General features: G+C 38.2%; 5 protein-coding genes across 7 annotated transcripts; 4 read left to right on the plus strand and 1 right to left on the minus strand.

The window, feature by feature from the left end:
• Window positions 1–79: 79 nt before the first annotated feature.
• On the plus strand, window positions 80–2,045 carry LOC9320731 (nitrile-specifier protein 5). Its single transcript, XM_002882499.2, has 2 exons — window positions 80–331; window positions 902–2,045. The coding sequence occupies exons 1-2, from the start codon at window positions 296–298 to the stop codon at window positions 1,862–1,864; spliced, it is 999 nt and encodes a 332-aa protein (XP_002882545.1). The 5' UTR covers window positions 80–295; the 3' UTR covers window positions 1,865–2,045.
• A 650-nt stretch (window positions 2,046–2,695) lies between these two features.
• Window positions 2,696–4,734, plus strand: LOC9318613. The gene is made up of 2 exons (XM_021031298.1): window positions 2,696–2,778; window positions 2,950–4,734. Exon 2 carries the CDS (start codon window positions 2,963–2,965, stop codon window positions 4,526–4,528), a length of 1,566 nt encoding a protein of 521 aa, XP_020886957.1. The 5' UTR covers window positions 2,696–2,778; window positions 2,950–2,962; the 3' UTR covers window positions 4,529–4,734.
• LOC9318614 (transcriptional adapter ADA2a) lies at window positions 4,720–8,098 on the minus strand. Of its 2 annotated transcripts, none has more exons than XM_002884619.2 (13): window positions 7,952–8,098; window positions 7,727–7,788; window positions 7,373–7,554; window positions 7,158–7,223; window positions 6,930–7,055; window positions 6,779–6,851; window positions 6,612–6,672; window positions 6,464–6,522; window positions 6,246–6,293; window positions 5,888–6,116; window positions 5,583–5,793; window positions 5,212–5,490; window positions 4,720–5,101 (listed from the first exon to the last, which is right to left on the minus strand). In XM_002884619.2, the coding sequence occupies exons 1-13, from the start codon at window positions 8,002–8,004 to the stop codon at window positions 4,907–4,909; spliced, it is 1,644 nt and encodes a 547-aa protein (XP_002884665.1). In that variant the 5' UTR covers window positions 8,005–8,098; the 3' UTR covers window positions 4,720–4,906. The 2 variants fall into 2 exon arrangements, with proteins under 2 accessions (XP_002884665.1, XP_020886955.1); XM_021031296.1 differs by having other exon boundaries at window positions 4,724–5,101; window positions 5,873–6,116.
• A 53-nt stretch (window positions 8,099–8,151) lies between these two features.
• On the plus strand, window positions 8,152–10,398 carry LOC9320732 (exosome complex component RRP42). The gene is made up of 8 exons (XM_002882501.2): window positions 8,152–8,255; window positions 8,424–8,554; window positions 8,647–8,703; window positions 8,785–8,877; window positions 9,079–9,157; window positions 9,251–9,375; window positions 9,682–9,825; window positions 9,928–10,398. Exons 2-8 carry the CDS (start codon window positions 8,429–8,431, stop codon window positions 10,165–10,167), a joined length of 864 nt encoding a protein of 287 aa, XP_002882547.1. The 5' UTR covers window positions 8,152–8,255; window positions 8,424–8,428; the 3' UTR covers window positions 10,168–10,398.
• An 896-nt stretch (window positions 10,399–11,294) lies between these two features.
• On the plus strand, window positions 11,295–13,103 carry LOC9318615. 2 transcript variants are annotated; one of them, XM_021031299.1, is made up of 4 exons: window positions 11,295–11,522; window positions 11,647–11,708; window positions 12,424–12,616; window positions 12,687–13,103. In XM_021031299.1, the coding sequence occupies exons 2-4, from the start codon at window positions 11,655–11,657 to the stop codon at window positions 12,815–12,817; spliced, it is 378 nt and encodes a 125-aa protein (XP_020886958.1). In that variant the 5' UTR covers window positions 11,295–11,522; window positions 11,647–11,654; the 3' UTR covers window positions 12,818–13,103. The 2 variants fall into 2 exon arrangements, with proteins under 2 accessions (XP_020886958.1, XP_002882548.1); XM_002882502.2 differs by lacking the exon at window positions 11,295–11,522 and having other exon boundaries at window positions 11,595–11,708.
• Window positions 13,104–14,584: the final 1,481 nt, after the last annotated feature.

A 14,584-nucleotide genomic window follows, 5' to 3' on the forward strand; every position in this document is an offset into this window, starting at 1 on the left:
GGAAAATACGTTATTAGTTTAGACACTGCAAATTCCATGCCGTTTTCTTTTTTTTTTGTTGGGTCAATTTCATTAAAGTTTTACTATGCATTTGTTTTAGTATAAGACAAATGCTTTTTGATAGTAAAAGAACATTAACGTACTATGGAAAAGAAAAAAGAAAGAAAAAAAGATTCCTTTTTCCCTCTCTTTGGGCCTTAAATAGAGACAGAGACCGAGAGAAAGAGGAGAAACCTCACACACAAAATTGGTCCTAAAACGAGTCTCCTTGAGTGGTAATTGCAGCAGAGCAACGATGGCAGCGACTCCAATGCAAGGCAAATGGGTTCAGGTCTCATCTCTCTTTCTCCGCTCAGATTTCTGGCCTTTGTTCTTCTCCTAGAGACGAAATCTGGTTTGATCGCATATTACGAGTCTCCGGTTTTCGGATTTATTGAATCGTACGAGACTTGCGGCTTTTGAAATTCTAATTTCGTTTCGGAATCTGACTAATTCTCTGTAATTTCGTCCAACTTCTCTGTTAAATTGCTCATGTGAATAATAGTATACTTTTAGGTTCATAATCAGTTTGGTTCTACAATTAATCTCCTAGTTTATGCTTTCTCTGATCAATTTTGGATTCGAGTTAGTCTTTATTGAGTTGTTCATGTCATGTTGAATGATAATTTTACTGATGGAGGAGGGTTTAATTTTGTACTCATAATCACATCTTAAATTGTTTAGACTACTATTGGATTAGTGGACTATGACTTTGCCATTATCCAATTGAGTATTTGCATGCTGACTCAACTCTTTGTTTCTTTCTGATTGATTTCAGCTTATACGATCGAGGGTTTAATTTGGTAATGATTATAATATTTTGTGTTTTGAGTTATTTATCTTTTGTCTTCTTTGTGACCAGCTTAAACAGAAAGGAACCGGACCAGGAGCAAGAAGCTCTCACGCCATAGCTCTTGTGGGAAACAAAATGTATGCCTTTGGCGGCGAGTTCCAACCGCGTGATCCCGTTGACAACAATCTCTACGTTTTCGACCTCGAGACTGAGACATGGTCGATCCAGGAAGCTTCTGGGGATGCTCCTCCTCCTAGAGTAGGTGTAGCCATGGCTGCAGTCGGACCCATCATCTATTTCTTTGGTGGCCGGGATTCGACTCACCAGGAGCTCAACGAGCTCTACTGTTTCAACACTTCGACCAACCAGTGGAAACTACTCTCTTTAGGGGAAACCGGTCCACAAAACCGAAGCTACCACTCGATCACTGCTGATTCTCAGAACGTGTATGTGTTTGGTGGATGCGGAGTTGAAGGACGTCTCAACGATTTATGGGCTTACAATGTTGTTGATCAGAAATGGATTAAGTTCCCGTCTCCGGGAGAAGCCTGTAGAGGAAGAGGCGGTCCAGGGCTAGAGGTTGTTCAAGGAAAGATCTGGGTGGTATATGGATTCGCAGGAGAAGAAGCGGATGATGTTCACGTTTTCGACATAGCTACAGGAGAATGGAAAGAAGCTGAGACAAAAGGCGAAAAACCGTCAGCAAGAAGTGTGTTTTCGACTGCGGTTGTTGGGAAACAGATACTAATATCTGGAGGGGAGATCGATCCTAGCGATTTGGGGCATATGGGAGCAGGATGTTTCACAGGTGATGCTTATGGGCTTGATACAGAGACGTTGGAATGGAGGAAATGGGAGGATGGGGTTGGATCAGTGGAGCATCCGGGGCCTAGAGGATGGTGCGCGTTTGCGGCTGGATCACGAGATGGTAAGCAAGGTCTGTTGGTTTATGGCGGGAACTCACCGAGCAATGATAGGCTTGATGATATCTTCTTCTTCACTCCCAACACTACTCAAGTGATTGGTAACTAAGTATGGTTTGGTTTCCCTGCTGGTGAGAGGCTGTGTGAAGTGTCGTTTTTTTTTTTTTTTTTCCTTTTCGATTGGATGAACTATGAAGCTGTGTTGTGTATCACTTTCCTCAGTAATATGTAGCTAAATAATCGAAATTCTCATTAAAGAAGATAACGAATAACACCGGCTTAATGGGTAAGTATTTAGCAACTAAAGCATAGAGATACACAACTAAGGATGAGACCATTAATGGAAGATTTGAATTCAATTCATTACCCCACTCTGTCTGTCAGGGTAGTTGTTGATACGTATTTACTTGCAATAATCTCTCTATATCTCTCTATATGGGCAAAAACAGTGAAATAAGAGTTTTATTTTCCGAATACCAACCAATCCATCAAAAGGTACATTGGTTTATCTTGCAAACAGTTGTACTAGTATTATTCAAAATATCTCGGTTTGGGGTTTGGTCCTCGCACGACACACACCAACCTATATTTAATACTCAAGCGTTCTCACCAAACTAACTACCCAATGCATGCTCTTGCCCACTCTCCCACAAATCATAAAATACAATTATTTTCCGTATATCGAATTATTGTTATTTAACTATTTATTTAGATATGCGATATTTCTAAATCTTGAGGTGAGAAAAATATACTATATGACGTGGATTCTGATTGCTGATAAGAAAGATTTTCCTTAGGTCTGTCTGATAAGTCATAATAATTCATAGCATTGGTAGCCTCTCTCAAGTCTTATCTCACGTCTCTTCATATTTCTCTTTCTCTCCAAAATTTCCTTAATTGTTGAAGCTAAATTTGATCTGCATTTAAACCCTAATATATATTCTTCTTCCGTTTCTTTTCTTATTTCTCTCTCTCTCTCGCTCTTTTGAGTTAACAAATCACAAGCAGAGTCGCTCTAAAACGGTATGCTCGAATTCTACGTTTCTTCATCTTTTTATCTTTCTTTGTTTTGTCTTTCTAGCTTTCATGGTTTCTTTCTGCATTATGGTTTTAACGACAACCGATTGATCGTTTTAGGGTTTTCCTTACATAATTATTCCCTAATCTTTTCTAGTTTATTCGACTTTTTAATAGAGTGTTGATTGGGATGAAGAAGAAAGCCATTGTGATTGACGATGGATATAGAAGGTTTATGCGTACTCGTCCAATGTCTGAAAAAATCGATGTTCCAATTATCTGTCTTGACGAAGATGATAATGATGATCTTATGATTGATAAGGACTACAACGTGTTCTTGGATCATCTTCGAAGAGGTGATAATGACAGTTTAACTCCTCGCCTTGAGGTTGACAATGGAGAATCTGACATTCGTAGATTAAAGATCTTTTCTTGTGATTCAAAGAGACCAAAGCTTGGGAATGAGAATCCAGTGAAGAACAGAGTTCATCAACAGGGCAAGAGGAGAACTGTTGGGTTTAAGGCTGAAAGAGTTAATATCCGAGAAAACATTCAACGAGACAACAGAGTTGCTGAACGAAGAAAGCGGAGAATTGCTGAGTTAGAAGCTGCAAAGACTTCAAGAGATGTTCCTTCACTCAAAACCCAACAAGAAGACACTCAACAACGAGACAACAAAGTTAGGAAACTTTCAGAGTCAAAGGCTGAGACTTTAAGAAGAGATGATGTTCCATTGGTTGGAACTCAAGAAGACAGTCAACGAGACCACACAGTTTCTCAAGGGAGAAAGAGGAATAATGACGATGCTTTAAGAAGAGATGTTCCATTGGTTGAAACTGAAGAAGACATTCAACGAGACCACACAGTTTCTCAAGGGAGAAAGAGGAAACATGACGAGCTCGGGGCTGATACTTTAAGAAGAGATGTTCCATTGGTTAGAAGAACTGAAGAAGACATTCAACAAGACAACATGAGGGTTGCTGCAGAGACTTCAGAGGTTGTTCGCATGGAGCGAGTAAATAGAGTTACAGAGGTTAATGATGTAGTTGAGACTTCTTCAAGGAGCAAAGAAGTTTTTGTAGGGCGAAAGAATAAGAATGAGGATGGGAGTGAAGCGGTTGTGGATAAGAATTACATGAGGTACCTCACATGGCTTGTAGATTCTCTTAGAGATTCTTCGACAACTGAGCCAATGGAAAATCTTCAGAAAGATCAGTCTGATTTGGATACTCTAAAAGAATCGACAATGGTCCCTGAAATGGATCCACTAGTAGAAGTGAAGGTTGAACCAGATCATGATTGGTCTGATTATATAATTGCCATGGGTGATTCTCCGTTTTTGGATGGAGAGGAGTGTACACCGTTTGTGGTGTCCAAGAAAGTTGTTGATCTAGATGAAGGAAGTAAAGAGGATGAAAGTAGTAGTAGTTGGTTTAGAAAGGAGCTAATGGATGTTCTGCAAAAACCATATGACGAAGGAGAGTTGAAGCTGCTCCATCGTTACGCATCAATCCATAGAAAAATGACTCGATGCAGAGAACTACGAAAGGGGAGAGAATCTGATTATGAGACTGACGAACTTGGACAATCTTATCTAGAAAGTTTCCCTGATTTCGAAAAAGAATACAAGCTTGTGGTTGGTGTTGATAAGGCAAGAGCATTGAAGTTGCTGCGTGGGTTTTTCTTGTACTTGAAATATGTTTCTCATGATGGTGTTTTCAAGCCTTGGGAGAGGAATCAAAGGTGGCAAACTTAAGAAATGGTGAAGCTTTTGGTTTAATAACCAGCTTGATGTAGATTGCGTTTTTGGATTTCTATCTGTTGTTGGATGGCAATCTGATTCAGTGTAGTTTCTTGTCACCCAAGAATCTGGTTTTATTGAGTAGGTTTTTCCTGAAAACTGATGCAATGTCTCAGACTTTTTTGATCTTATATAACAAAAACTGATGACTTTAGGCATTATATTTGGCATTATATTTAAGCGTTGTATCAAAAGATCTGAAACAGCCTTCGAAGGAGATAACAATCAGACAATGTCAAGTTGTCAAAACTAATAAGATGTGGAACCAAAACCAACATCACCTTCCTATATATGTACATGGCTAATATATGTTAGGACCATGAAGCTAATGAGTCATGTTGACTCACCTATTTCCTTCTGAACCAGCATATCATATACTCTGTCTACTTTACTCGGCTCTACTTTGAAGAAGCTATAAGCATCAGACTTTTTCTTTATCTGCCCCTTCATTATTTCGCTTGTTAAGATATCCAACATCTTCAAATAGTGTACAGGCAGTATTCTGGTCTCATTGCACATCTTTTTTTCCTGCACAAAGCACATACTTTCAATCTCTCAAACCATGGGAATAATGTCAAGAAATCAACAAAATCACAAATAAGATGAGAAGCACTAAGTTGGAAAATTATTGTTCATACGGTCTCAGAGAGCAAGTCAGCTCCAAGGAGACCATCAACATCCCAAGTGTCCAAACCGCTATATATTATTGGAGGTGTGACCTTTGGCAGTGAGTCAGAACCAAAGGGCTGCAAATTTCTGGGTAACCCTCTTGGACTTTTTAATGTTTTACCGGCTATACTGCCTGGTGCACCATGGTTTAGTCGCAGCAGCACACTTTCTTCAGCTTCCTTCTTTCTCTTCTCTTCTATAAATCTATTTGCTTCTGATGTTGTCCTACAACCAGCAGTTCTAGCTTCCTACAACATTTATTAGAAGGTTAACTTAATGTTCCCACCTAATTGAGTTTGTAATCCAGTTCTCAACCTTGGTAAAATTATAAGCATCAAACCTGAAGATCCTGGATTCTTCTGAGAATTTGGTGCTCCTCAATGACTTTCTTAATCAGTTCCTTGTGCTCTTCTTTGGAGTGGAACCGCGCAAAGACTTTACAACTTTTATATATTTTTCTCTCCTCTGCTGAAAGGCTCATCTCATATTGATCAGGGTACAACAAGTTTCTTTCCAGAACGAATTCCTTCCTCCGCTTCCTCTCATCAAGCCTGCCAACAAAGTCAAGGCACAATCTTGGCTGTAGCATTGGCTTATGAAAAAACTTCTACGGATTAACAATTTTTGTACCTGTGACTAGTGTACCTTTTCGAGTAAATATGAAGCACCTGCAGCTTCTGCTCACGCTCAGCATCCGTGTCAGAATCCTTAAATTCCATGTCTGCGAGCAGTTGCTCAGCATCGTTGTCATGTTCGATCTCAAATTCTTCCCTCTTTAGATTGTAACCATACAACTCTGTTACTAATGGAACTTTCTCTCCAGGAAGTCTGAGTTTCTTCTCCCCGACACTCCTGTCAGATTGTTGTTTTGCAGCTGAGACACAAGGGCCGTTAACTAGCTTTAGTTTTTTTTTTTTTTTTTTTTTTTTTTTTGTAAATACATTTAGTTTTGGTTCCCTTCAAATATCACTTTGCATACAAACTTGTTCCAGTATATACAAACCTTCCAACTTGATGTCCTTAGCCTGCGGTACATTGACTTTCTTCTTGACTGTCCAAAAAAAGCATTACTTTACATTTGGAACCATGGAAGAAATAATATTTGAGGTCAAAGTACGAAAGACGGATGATTTGCGACCTTACTCCTTAGCCATAAATCTAAGAGCAAATAACGTCTACAATTTAGTATAGATAAAAGCATTCATAAGAAATGTCACATACCTCCAGCTAAGGCAGGCAAAGGTGGATCTATTGCATTGTCCTTCCCTGAAGCTTCGTGTCTGCCCATTGAAACATAAAAGTATTTAAAAAAAGGAGCATTCAACATTGTACACGTAGGGAAACCATTGTTACAAGCATAGGTATATACTTGATTTCAGCTGACATAGGCAACTCTTCTTTTGGAGATAGCCTCACAAGTGCAGGTAATTCTGTGACATACCGTAAAATGAGCACAGTGTCCTCCTTTTTTCAGTAAAGGTTAATAAACGAGTCCCAAATCAACAAGAAAAACCCACTAATAGATTCAAAGCTGACCTGTTCTGACTGCACTCTCTTTACTCATAGCAAGCAGCTCCTCTTTGCTCTTTCCAATTGTATGGGACAAGTCCTACAGAGTGGGGAGCTTGAGTAAGTAAACAAGCTAGGGTCAACTATCTGACGATCATGTGTTTTCATCAATCGTTACCGGAAGTGGAAAGCATGGTGACTGCATGTAAGCAGAATTGAAGTGATCAATACATTCTGTATTTGTCTTACTGCCAACATGGTCTGCAACTTCTTTCCAATTGCCAAACCCGTATGTGGCAATGGCCTAATACAGTAAATACACTTCCCAATAGTCAGATGGAATCTCTATATAGACATGGGAGAGTACAATCAGAAGAAAATGAAATTAGAAACGATTAATGATTACCTCAAGAAGGAGTATCTCTTCATCGGCATTCCAATCAGAAGTAACAAGAGGAAAAGACAAATTGTCCTGTCAAACAGAAGGGTAGATTCAATACAAACAAAAATATAACCATAGACACATTTTCTTTGTTTAAAACACAATCACTATCTAATTACTACTCAGCTGACAGAGCGTTCAATAGATTTCAAATATACTACTCGGCGTTGGAAACTAACCATAACCCGATATGGGTGACTGTTCTTGTGACGATTAAGTTCAACGCCGACAGAAAAGCATTCCACACAAAGGTCAAAGTCCATACAAACAGCACATTTGAAACGAACCAAACCAGACAGATCTTTATCGCAATAGTTACAACAATAAAAGCCAGCTTTCCTCTCATTCCCAGCTTCACTTCCTACAATATATCGGTAATGAATATACTGTAAGAACTTTTTGAAACATCCAAAAATGTAAGAACTTTTGGCGAAGGCAGCTTGATACATCAATGCATATCTATCCGCAGCAAAATTATAAGAACTTAGGCACATCAGCATCACATCTAATCGCTCAAGTAAACGGAAACCTACCGGTGGAAACTGAAGCCCCTGCATTCTCAGGACCCGAAGATATCTTTTTCCTTTTCGATTTTCTGAAACAGCCACAAGTACCAAAAGAACTCCACTTCAGATAATCAAACACAGCTAAGTGGATTACCAGAGATTGAAATGTTTTCGCAAAGACAAGTAATTGAGCAGAGAAAACCCTAGACGACTTCGAGCTAAAATGGACAAAGAACGAAACTTTATACGAACCCTGTATTCAGGTCTTCTTCAGCAGGACGAGAAGCTAATTTCGAACGACCCATCGGCACCAAGCTCGCACTTTCTTCCCGGCAGATTGAAGAACCCAGAAGAAGAGCAAACGCTAAAAGCAAAAAATGGTAAGTCGGTAAATGACGAAATTACCCTTATCAATTGTCAATAATTAAGTTCACGCCATCTTTAAACCCTACGGCAGTTGTCTGTTGTCGCGTCTCTTAACCTAACCAATCCAAAGTTGCCGCGACGGTCACCGGAAAACTTCAGAGTTGTGTCTTCTATTGAATTCTCCGGGAAGGTAAATAAGTTTAATGGGTTTTGATTGTGCTGTATAAAATGTCTACTTTGTTTGAGCTGTCTCTTAAACCCTAGCACCAATCCGTGAGCCTTGAAGTTCCGGGTGAAATTCTTCAGCAGTTGATCTAATTCGTTTTCTGGAATCGATGTTGTGTTGATCTCTGTGTAGTAATTATGGTGGGGCTTTCTCTTGGGGAACAACATTTTGTTAAAGGTGGGATTGCTCAAGATCTTCGAACTGATGGTCGGAAAAGATTGACTTACCGTCCTATCTACGTTGAAACCGGTGTTATTCCGCAGGTAATGTAATCTCCTAGAGCTCGTCCGCTTCTCATTGTTGCTCCCCAGTTATTTGACAGATACGTTTCTTCTCTTGTTTTTGTTGGCTCTAGGCTAATGGTTCAGCGAGAGTTAAGATAGGTGGAACCGATGTGATTGCTAGTGTAAAGGTACTTCCTTTGGTCTCTCTGCTACTGTTCTATTGTTGAATGACAAGTGCTACTCTACCCAGTAATCTTTTGTATTTGCAGGCTGAAATTGGGAGGCCAAGCTCACTCCAACCCGATAAAGGAAAGGTTGCAGTTTTCATTGATTGCAGTCCAACAGCTGAACCGACATTTGGGGTGAGCTTTTCTATGATATCACCTGGTTTTTGTTCTATCTAGCACTTGTCACATCTGTTCTATCGTTCTCTTGGTGTTTCTCTTACTATTGGAATTGTTCAACTTGAGATTTTGGTTGTTATAACTTTTCTTCGGAATATCCTAAATTCTACGGTGTGAAGTCTTTAGGCGGCTAATTCTTTGTGACATATTGTTGCGTAGGGGAGAGGAGGTGAGGAATTGTCTTCTGAGCTTGCTTTGGCTCTTCAAAGATGTCTTCTGGGTGGCAAAAGTGGAGCAGGTCTGCAATCATGTTTATGCAATGTTTTTTTTGCCTGCACAATGTTACGGTTTCAGTTTGTAATGTTTAATAGCAATTCATTTTTGGTATCAGGAGCTGGAATAAATTTATCTTCGCTTTTAATCAAAGAAGGAAAAGTTTGCTGGGACCTTTATATTGATGGCCTAGTCATTAGTTCGGATGGGAATCTATTGGATGCCCTGGGTGCTGCCATTAAGGTAATTCTTGTGATGTGTTTAGTTTTCTCTCTGGACCCTTAGCCCTAGGTTTTAGTTGCGAATGGTAGTGAGTAAATCATACCCATCAGTCAGGATCATGAGAAAGGAAAGTCCAGAGAATATAGAAAAAAGAAAGGGAACGGGTCTTTAGTGAAGTGTATATAGATGAGCTCAATGTATATGTCTTGTTATTGGTTTTAGTAGCTTTACGATATGTTGCAAATTGATAGTTTAAGCAACCCAAAAGTCATCTTTCCTCGAGGCTGATCACATGCTTTGATGCACTTGTTGACTATGCTCCTGCAGGCTGCTTTAACCAACACGGCCATCCCAAAAGTCAATGTTTCAGCTGAAGTAGCAGATGATGAGCAACCAGAGATTGACATCAGCGACGAGGAGTATCTACAATTTGACACTTCCAGTGTCCCGGTCATAGTCACGTTAACAAAAGTAATTGAATCTCAATTTTCTTGATTCACATTGACATCTTCTTATGTACATTTCACTAATCTTTTACTATCCATGTAAAATGCATGTCCTTGGTTTTTGCAGGTGGGAACGCATTACATAGTTGATGCAACAGCAGAAGAGGAGTCTCAGATGAGCTCAGCTGTATCGATATCTGTGAATCGGGCAGGCCATATATGTGGGTTAACCAAACGAGGCGGGTCTGGCTTAGACCCAAGCGTCATCCTTGACATGATCTCTGTGGCCAAGCATGTGACAGAGAATCTAATGAGCAAACTTGATTCTGAGATTTCAGCTGCAGAGGCAGCCGATGACGAATCTTGACTCTGAGTCTCAGTGAATCAAAGGTTCAAGATCAAACATGTTAGCAAGGGATCAACAATATTTGTATCTGTGGAAAATCTTTATGAAGTCAGAACAGAGTAGCTAATCAAAATCCTTTTTGCTCTGTTCTAATGTTGCATGCTTTGTGTATTAGAAAAGGTGATATTTTTGCCATTATAGTAACATTATATCTCATTTAGGGATTATTAAAAGAGGGGGGTTCCTTGTGAATGCATCTTGGATCTGTCTCTGTGTTGAAAGTGAAAGACATAACAAGTTACAAAAGGATTTGTGATATTTTGGGAGGAGAAATGAGAATGGAGATGAGGTCAGCAAATGAAATGAAGTGGACTTGGAAAGAAGAGAAGATTGGTGGTCCATGATTAAGCTCAAAGGTCAAAAGAGTGTGTGAGCAGTGTGGGTCACGTGTATCTCAGCTTTGGGTTTGGTAAAATGACTTTGAAACATTCAACTGTTTTCTGCAATCTCCCAAATCCAACTATTCATATTTGTTTCCTCCTTCATTTCACACTTTTCATAACAGCTGACGAAGTAAATTTAGTTATTAGTCATCTACTACTTTGGCAGAATTTTATGATATGGTACATAACAACAACAAGAAGAGAAACAACAAAAAGGAGCAAATAGAAAGAGATTCCAAAGTCAAATGGCAAAACTAAACGAAGTTACGAAATATTTCGATGGACTATCAATAATATCTGATTACTAATCATCATCTAACATCGGTTTCCATATTTTAATTGTGACTAGACTTGCATAAACAATTTAAAAGTAAATTTGCAAATTAGTCGGTTAACTAATTGAAAAAGAAAGCTTAATAAGTGTTTTCCACTAGCTCATTTTTTGTTTCATTATAGAAAAAAAGAGTCAAACCTACTAATATATACAGTATGAGAGTTTGTAACATGATCAAATAAATATATTTAGTCCATGATTTCACCGTATACACTAATAGACAGACAAATTGATAACGACGACTTAAGGTTTTAACTGTAAAAAAGTTAACTTAGAGAGTAAAAGATGTATTGCTAAAAATATTAAAACTGAAAAAGATTTATTTCCTAAAAATGGTCGTGGTACGGGAACACGGTGGCGCGTGGAGGCGGGAGAAGGAGCGTGGAGTGGGAAAGATAGAAAAAGAAAAGAGAGAGAAAAAGCACACACTTTCACTTGGTGGACCCATTTGTCCCTCTCTCATCCTCAAACCCTAAAAATTCACGCATTTTTGCACTGTAAGTTGGCTGAATCCCGTTCCTCTTCTTCTTCTGTCTCTCTCCCCAAGAAATTACTCAGATCAAAGCCCTTCAATTTCGGATCTCACACCTGTCGCTTCGGTACCCCTTCTCTTCTCCGAATTCGTGTTTCGTTTTTCGATTTTGATTCCACGAAATTCATGTGATGGTTTGCGATTTTGTAAAATAATGATTGTGGGTGAATTGTATTGTGACTTTTGTGCAGAGGAAAGGATGACCAGAGAACATCCTCCTGAGCCCCTTGATTTCTTCATCTGGACTGTTGAGGTAATTTCAACCAATCAATCCTTCCTTCCTTCTTCGTATCCGTATTAGCCTTTCATGATCATCACTTCTTCAATTCGCATGTTTCTTGGAATTGAGCTCTTCATTATCAGACTTGTTGTTGCAGAATCATGTTTATTATTTTTGATCCCAATTCAGCTTATTTTAACCCGTAACAGGGTTGATTTGATCTTTTTCAGGTATGACCCTAGTTTTCCTTAGGCTTGTTCTTCTTGTTGGATCCTACTTACACAGATTGATTCTTAAGAACTAGGACATCTTTTGGTACTCTTGGTTGTTGTTACAAGAATAAATCTCACCTTTGATTGCAATTACATCATCCAAGCTAAAATTTGCTATACCTCTACCTATTCAAGTTTAGAATGTTACTTCTCCCTGTAGTTGTAGTCCATGTGTTTCTTGATGTAGCTATACTTGGAAATGGTATCACTGGTGTGTAGAGTGATGTTCCCATGTGTCACTTGTTGATTTGCTCTTCTAGCAAATAGAAACTCCTGAAAAAGCTGATCAAAACTGGATATAAACGTGTGCCTCATACGAAATGTAGATAGAGTTAGTCCACTCATATGGAGAAGCTGGAGGTTGTGTGTTGCTGATTGGTTTTGTTTGATCAGATCCTACTATGGATTTTCTTAGTTCTGCTCTTTTGTAATAGCGAGCATCTTGTAGATGAGAAGCTTTGTTCTTTTTTCTTCAGGATGTTGGGTCTTGGCTCGAGGAGATAAACCTTGGGGGCTACCGCCAGATTTTCAAAGAAAATGGTGTCAATGGAGAATATCTAGAAAGCATGTCTGTGTTTACAACCGAGCAGATCCTTCACTTCATAAGGAGGCATCACATGAAGTGGGGAGACTTCATTACCCTCTGTAAAGAACTCAGAAGGATTAAAGGTACTCTCTCTATCGCTCAGCTTAAGTTGCTAAAGGATTTTGACTAAGGAAAGAAATGTGTTTTTGACAGTGGCTTGCTTGAAAGGTGAGCAGAGGGTTCGACGGCCATGGTGGGCACCGTCTTGTCTATCCGTAGTCTTTGTTAAGGCAGCCAAACGCAACCGACAGTCTCGTGTTGTATCTCTCAAGCTTGAATCTTGACATTACACTTTGGCTGTTTATGTACGTACTTGTCTCTCTTCTCTTCTTTTCTTGTCCTTTTTTTTGGTTTGGGTTTGTTCGTGGCACATGCACTAGGAAGAAACAAACTCAAGCCAAAAAGCTGTTTGGCTTGGTAAAATCTTGCAAGCGGAAAAAAAAATAGTTATGCGTTTTGTACTTTGCTGTATACAAAGCTTGCTCTCAGATGTTTAATTATGGCTTGTGCAATATTTTATGTGACAGATAATAATAGTGTGACTAATCTCAAAGTAGTAATTTGATTATATGTAAAATTACTAGGCGATATCGAGAGTATAGAAAGAAACTAAACTTATGAAATTGTGCTCTCCCCAATTAATTAACATGTTCCAATAATTTTGGACACTAATAAGATAACTTAGGTCACAAAGCTAAAAATTATTCAAGTAAACATTGGTGGTTAACATTTTCAGAAATAGCGTCCATTCAAACATTCTATTGGTCCAAATTTTCCGAGAAATATGGTAGAGGCTTTTGGCATATAGCTCATTTCATGTTCCTCTTTGGAGATTAGCACGTTGAGTATCCTATCCTCATCTCTACACAATCTTTTAAAAAATCTCGACTTAGTTAACTTCTGATTTTTATCTGCAAAAAAAAAAATTAATTGTAACGAGTGATGTAAAAATCGGGAATGTTGATACTATAATTTCTTCTATTTCTTTTTTTTTCATATAATGAAAATTATTTTTTAGGGATATTTTCTTAAAACCTCTAAACAAAACAAAGAGTTTCAAAAGATAGCTTCTCTTTTGGCGGGTCGACCCGCAAATCCGCAACTCTCTACGGGCTTATCCGCATGAACCTGCGACCAGTAGTGGATACAAATATTATTCAAAAAAAATAACAAATGATGTTTAATTTTACGGGACGGGGTTATATGGTGCAACAGGTTTAGATCAATATTAATATTAAACAATATTAAACAATATACGATGGATGAAATCCTAGAATTAAAAATCAAAATTTAATTATAAAATCAGAAACACTAAACAAAATAAACAATATTAACAAAACAAATACAACTTAAAATTTTGCAAAATAATTTTTTAGTTGTAAAAAAATCGACCCGCGGTATACCGCGGGGTAAAATCTAGATTTGGAAGTTTAAGGAAGAAAAATCTTTTTTTAAAAATAATAGCTCCTCGGTGTACCGTAAGAAAAATCTTTCTCTTAAACTGAGGCACGAAGAAGAAGAAAGCCAAATGTCGTTTAAGTGTATATAACTATATATAGATATACCATTTAAACCTAAAACACAATTAATATACTCAAAACTATTAATATAGATATATGGATGGTACATTTATAAAATAGGTCGAAATATTATATTATACTCTCTATTAATAAACAAAACTAATTATATTTAGATTTTTTTTAAAAAAATTATAGCCCCGCAAATCTAGTTAATTAACATGTTCCAATAATTTTGGACACTAATAAGATAACTTAGGTCACAAAGTTAAAAATTATTCAAGTAAACATTGGTGGTTAACATTTTCAGAAATAGCGTCCATTCAAACATTCTATTGGTCCAAATTTTCCGAGAAAGATGGTAGAGGCTTTTGGCATATAGCTCATTTCATGTTCCTCTTTGGAGATTAGCACGTTGAGTATCCTATCCTCTTGGACGAAATCTCTTATCGAGTCCGCTTTTATCTTCACAAAAGTGACAAACAATGGGAAGCGACCACAATCTTTTAAGAGAAAATAGATAATGATTTATTT

Source organism: Arabidopsis lyrata (genome assembly GCF_000004255.2).
Source record: "Arabidopsis lyrata subsp. lyrata unplaced genomic scaffold ARALYscaffold_3, whole genome shotgun sequence".
Taxonomy (NCBI): Eukaryota; Viridiplantae; Streptophyta; class Magnoliopsida; order Brassicales; family Brassicaceae; genus Arabidopsis; species Arabidopsis lyrata.

Bases quoted from the DNA above. Each gene is read 5' to 3' on its own strand.
- LOC9318615 (XM_002882502.2), top strand. From the start codon at position 11,610: ATGATTGTGGGTGAATTGTATTGTGACTTTTGTGCAGAGGAAAGGATG. The intron at 11,709-12,423 runs GTAATTTCAACC...TTTTTTCTTCAG, and splicing joins TCTTCATCTGGACTGTTGAG to GATGTTGGGTCTTGGCTCGA. The intron at 12,617-12,686 runs GTACTCTCTCTA...TGTTTTTGACAG, and splicing joins AGAACTCAGAAGGATTAAAG to TGGCTTGCTTGAAAGGTGAG.
- LOC9318613 (XM_021031298.1), top strand. From the start codon at position 2,963: ATGAAGAAGAAAGCCATTGTGATTGACGATGGATATAGAAGGTTTATG.
- LOC9318614 (XM_021031296.1), bottom strand. From the start codon at position 8,004: ATGGGTCGTTCGAAATTAGCTTCTCGTCCTGCTGAAGAAGACCTGAAT. The intron at 7,224-7,372 runs GTTAGTTTCCAA...TCTGTTTGACAG, and splicing joins GTCACCCATATCGGGTTATG to GACAATTTGTCTTTTCCTCT. The intron at 5,794-5,872 runs GTACAAAAATTG...CTTTGTTGGCAG, and splicing joins AAAAGGTACACTAGTCACAG to GCTTGATGAGAGGAAGCGGA.
- LOC9320732 (XM_002882501.2), top strand. From the start codon at position 8,429: ATGGTGGGGCTTTCTCTTGGGGAACAACATTTTGTTAAAGGTGGGATT. The intron at 9,158-9,250 runs GTCTGCAATCAT...TTTTGGTATCAG, and splicing joins GGGTGGCAAAAGTGGAGCAG to GAGCTGGAATAAATTTATCT. The intron at 9,826-9,927 runs GTAATTGAATCT...TGGTTTTTGCAG, and splicing joins TCATAGTCACGTTAACAAAA to GTGGGAACGCATTACATAGT.
- LOC9320731 (XM_002882499.2), top strand. From the start codon at position 296: ATGGCAGCGACTCCAATGCAAGGCAAATGGGTTCAG. The intron at 332-901 runs GTCTCATCTCTC...CTTTGTGACCAG, and splicing joins TGCAAGGCAAATGGGTTCAG to CTTAAACAGAAAGGAACCGG.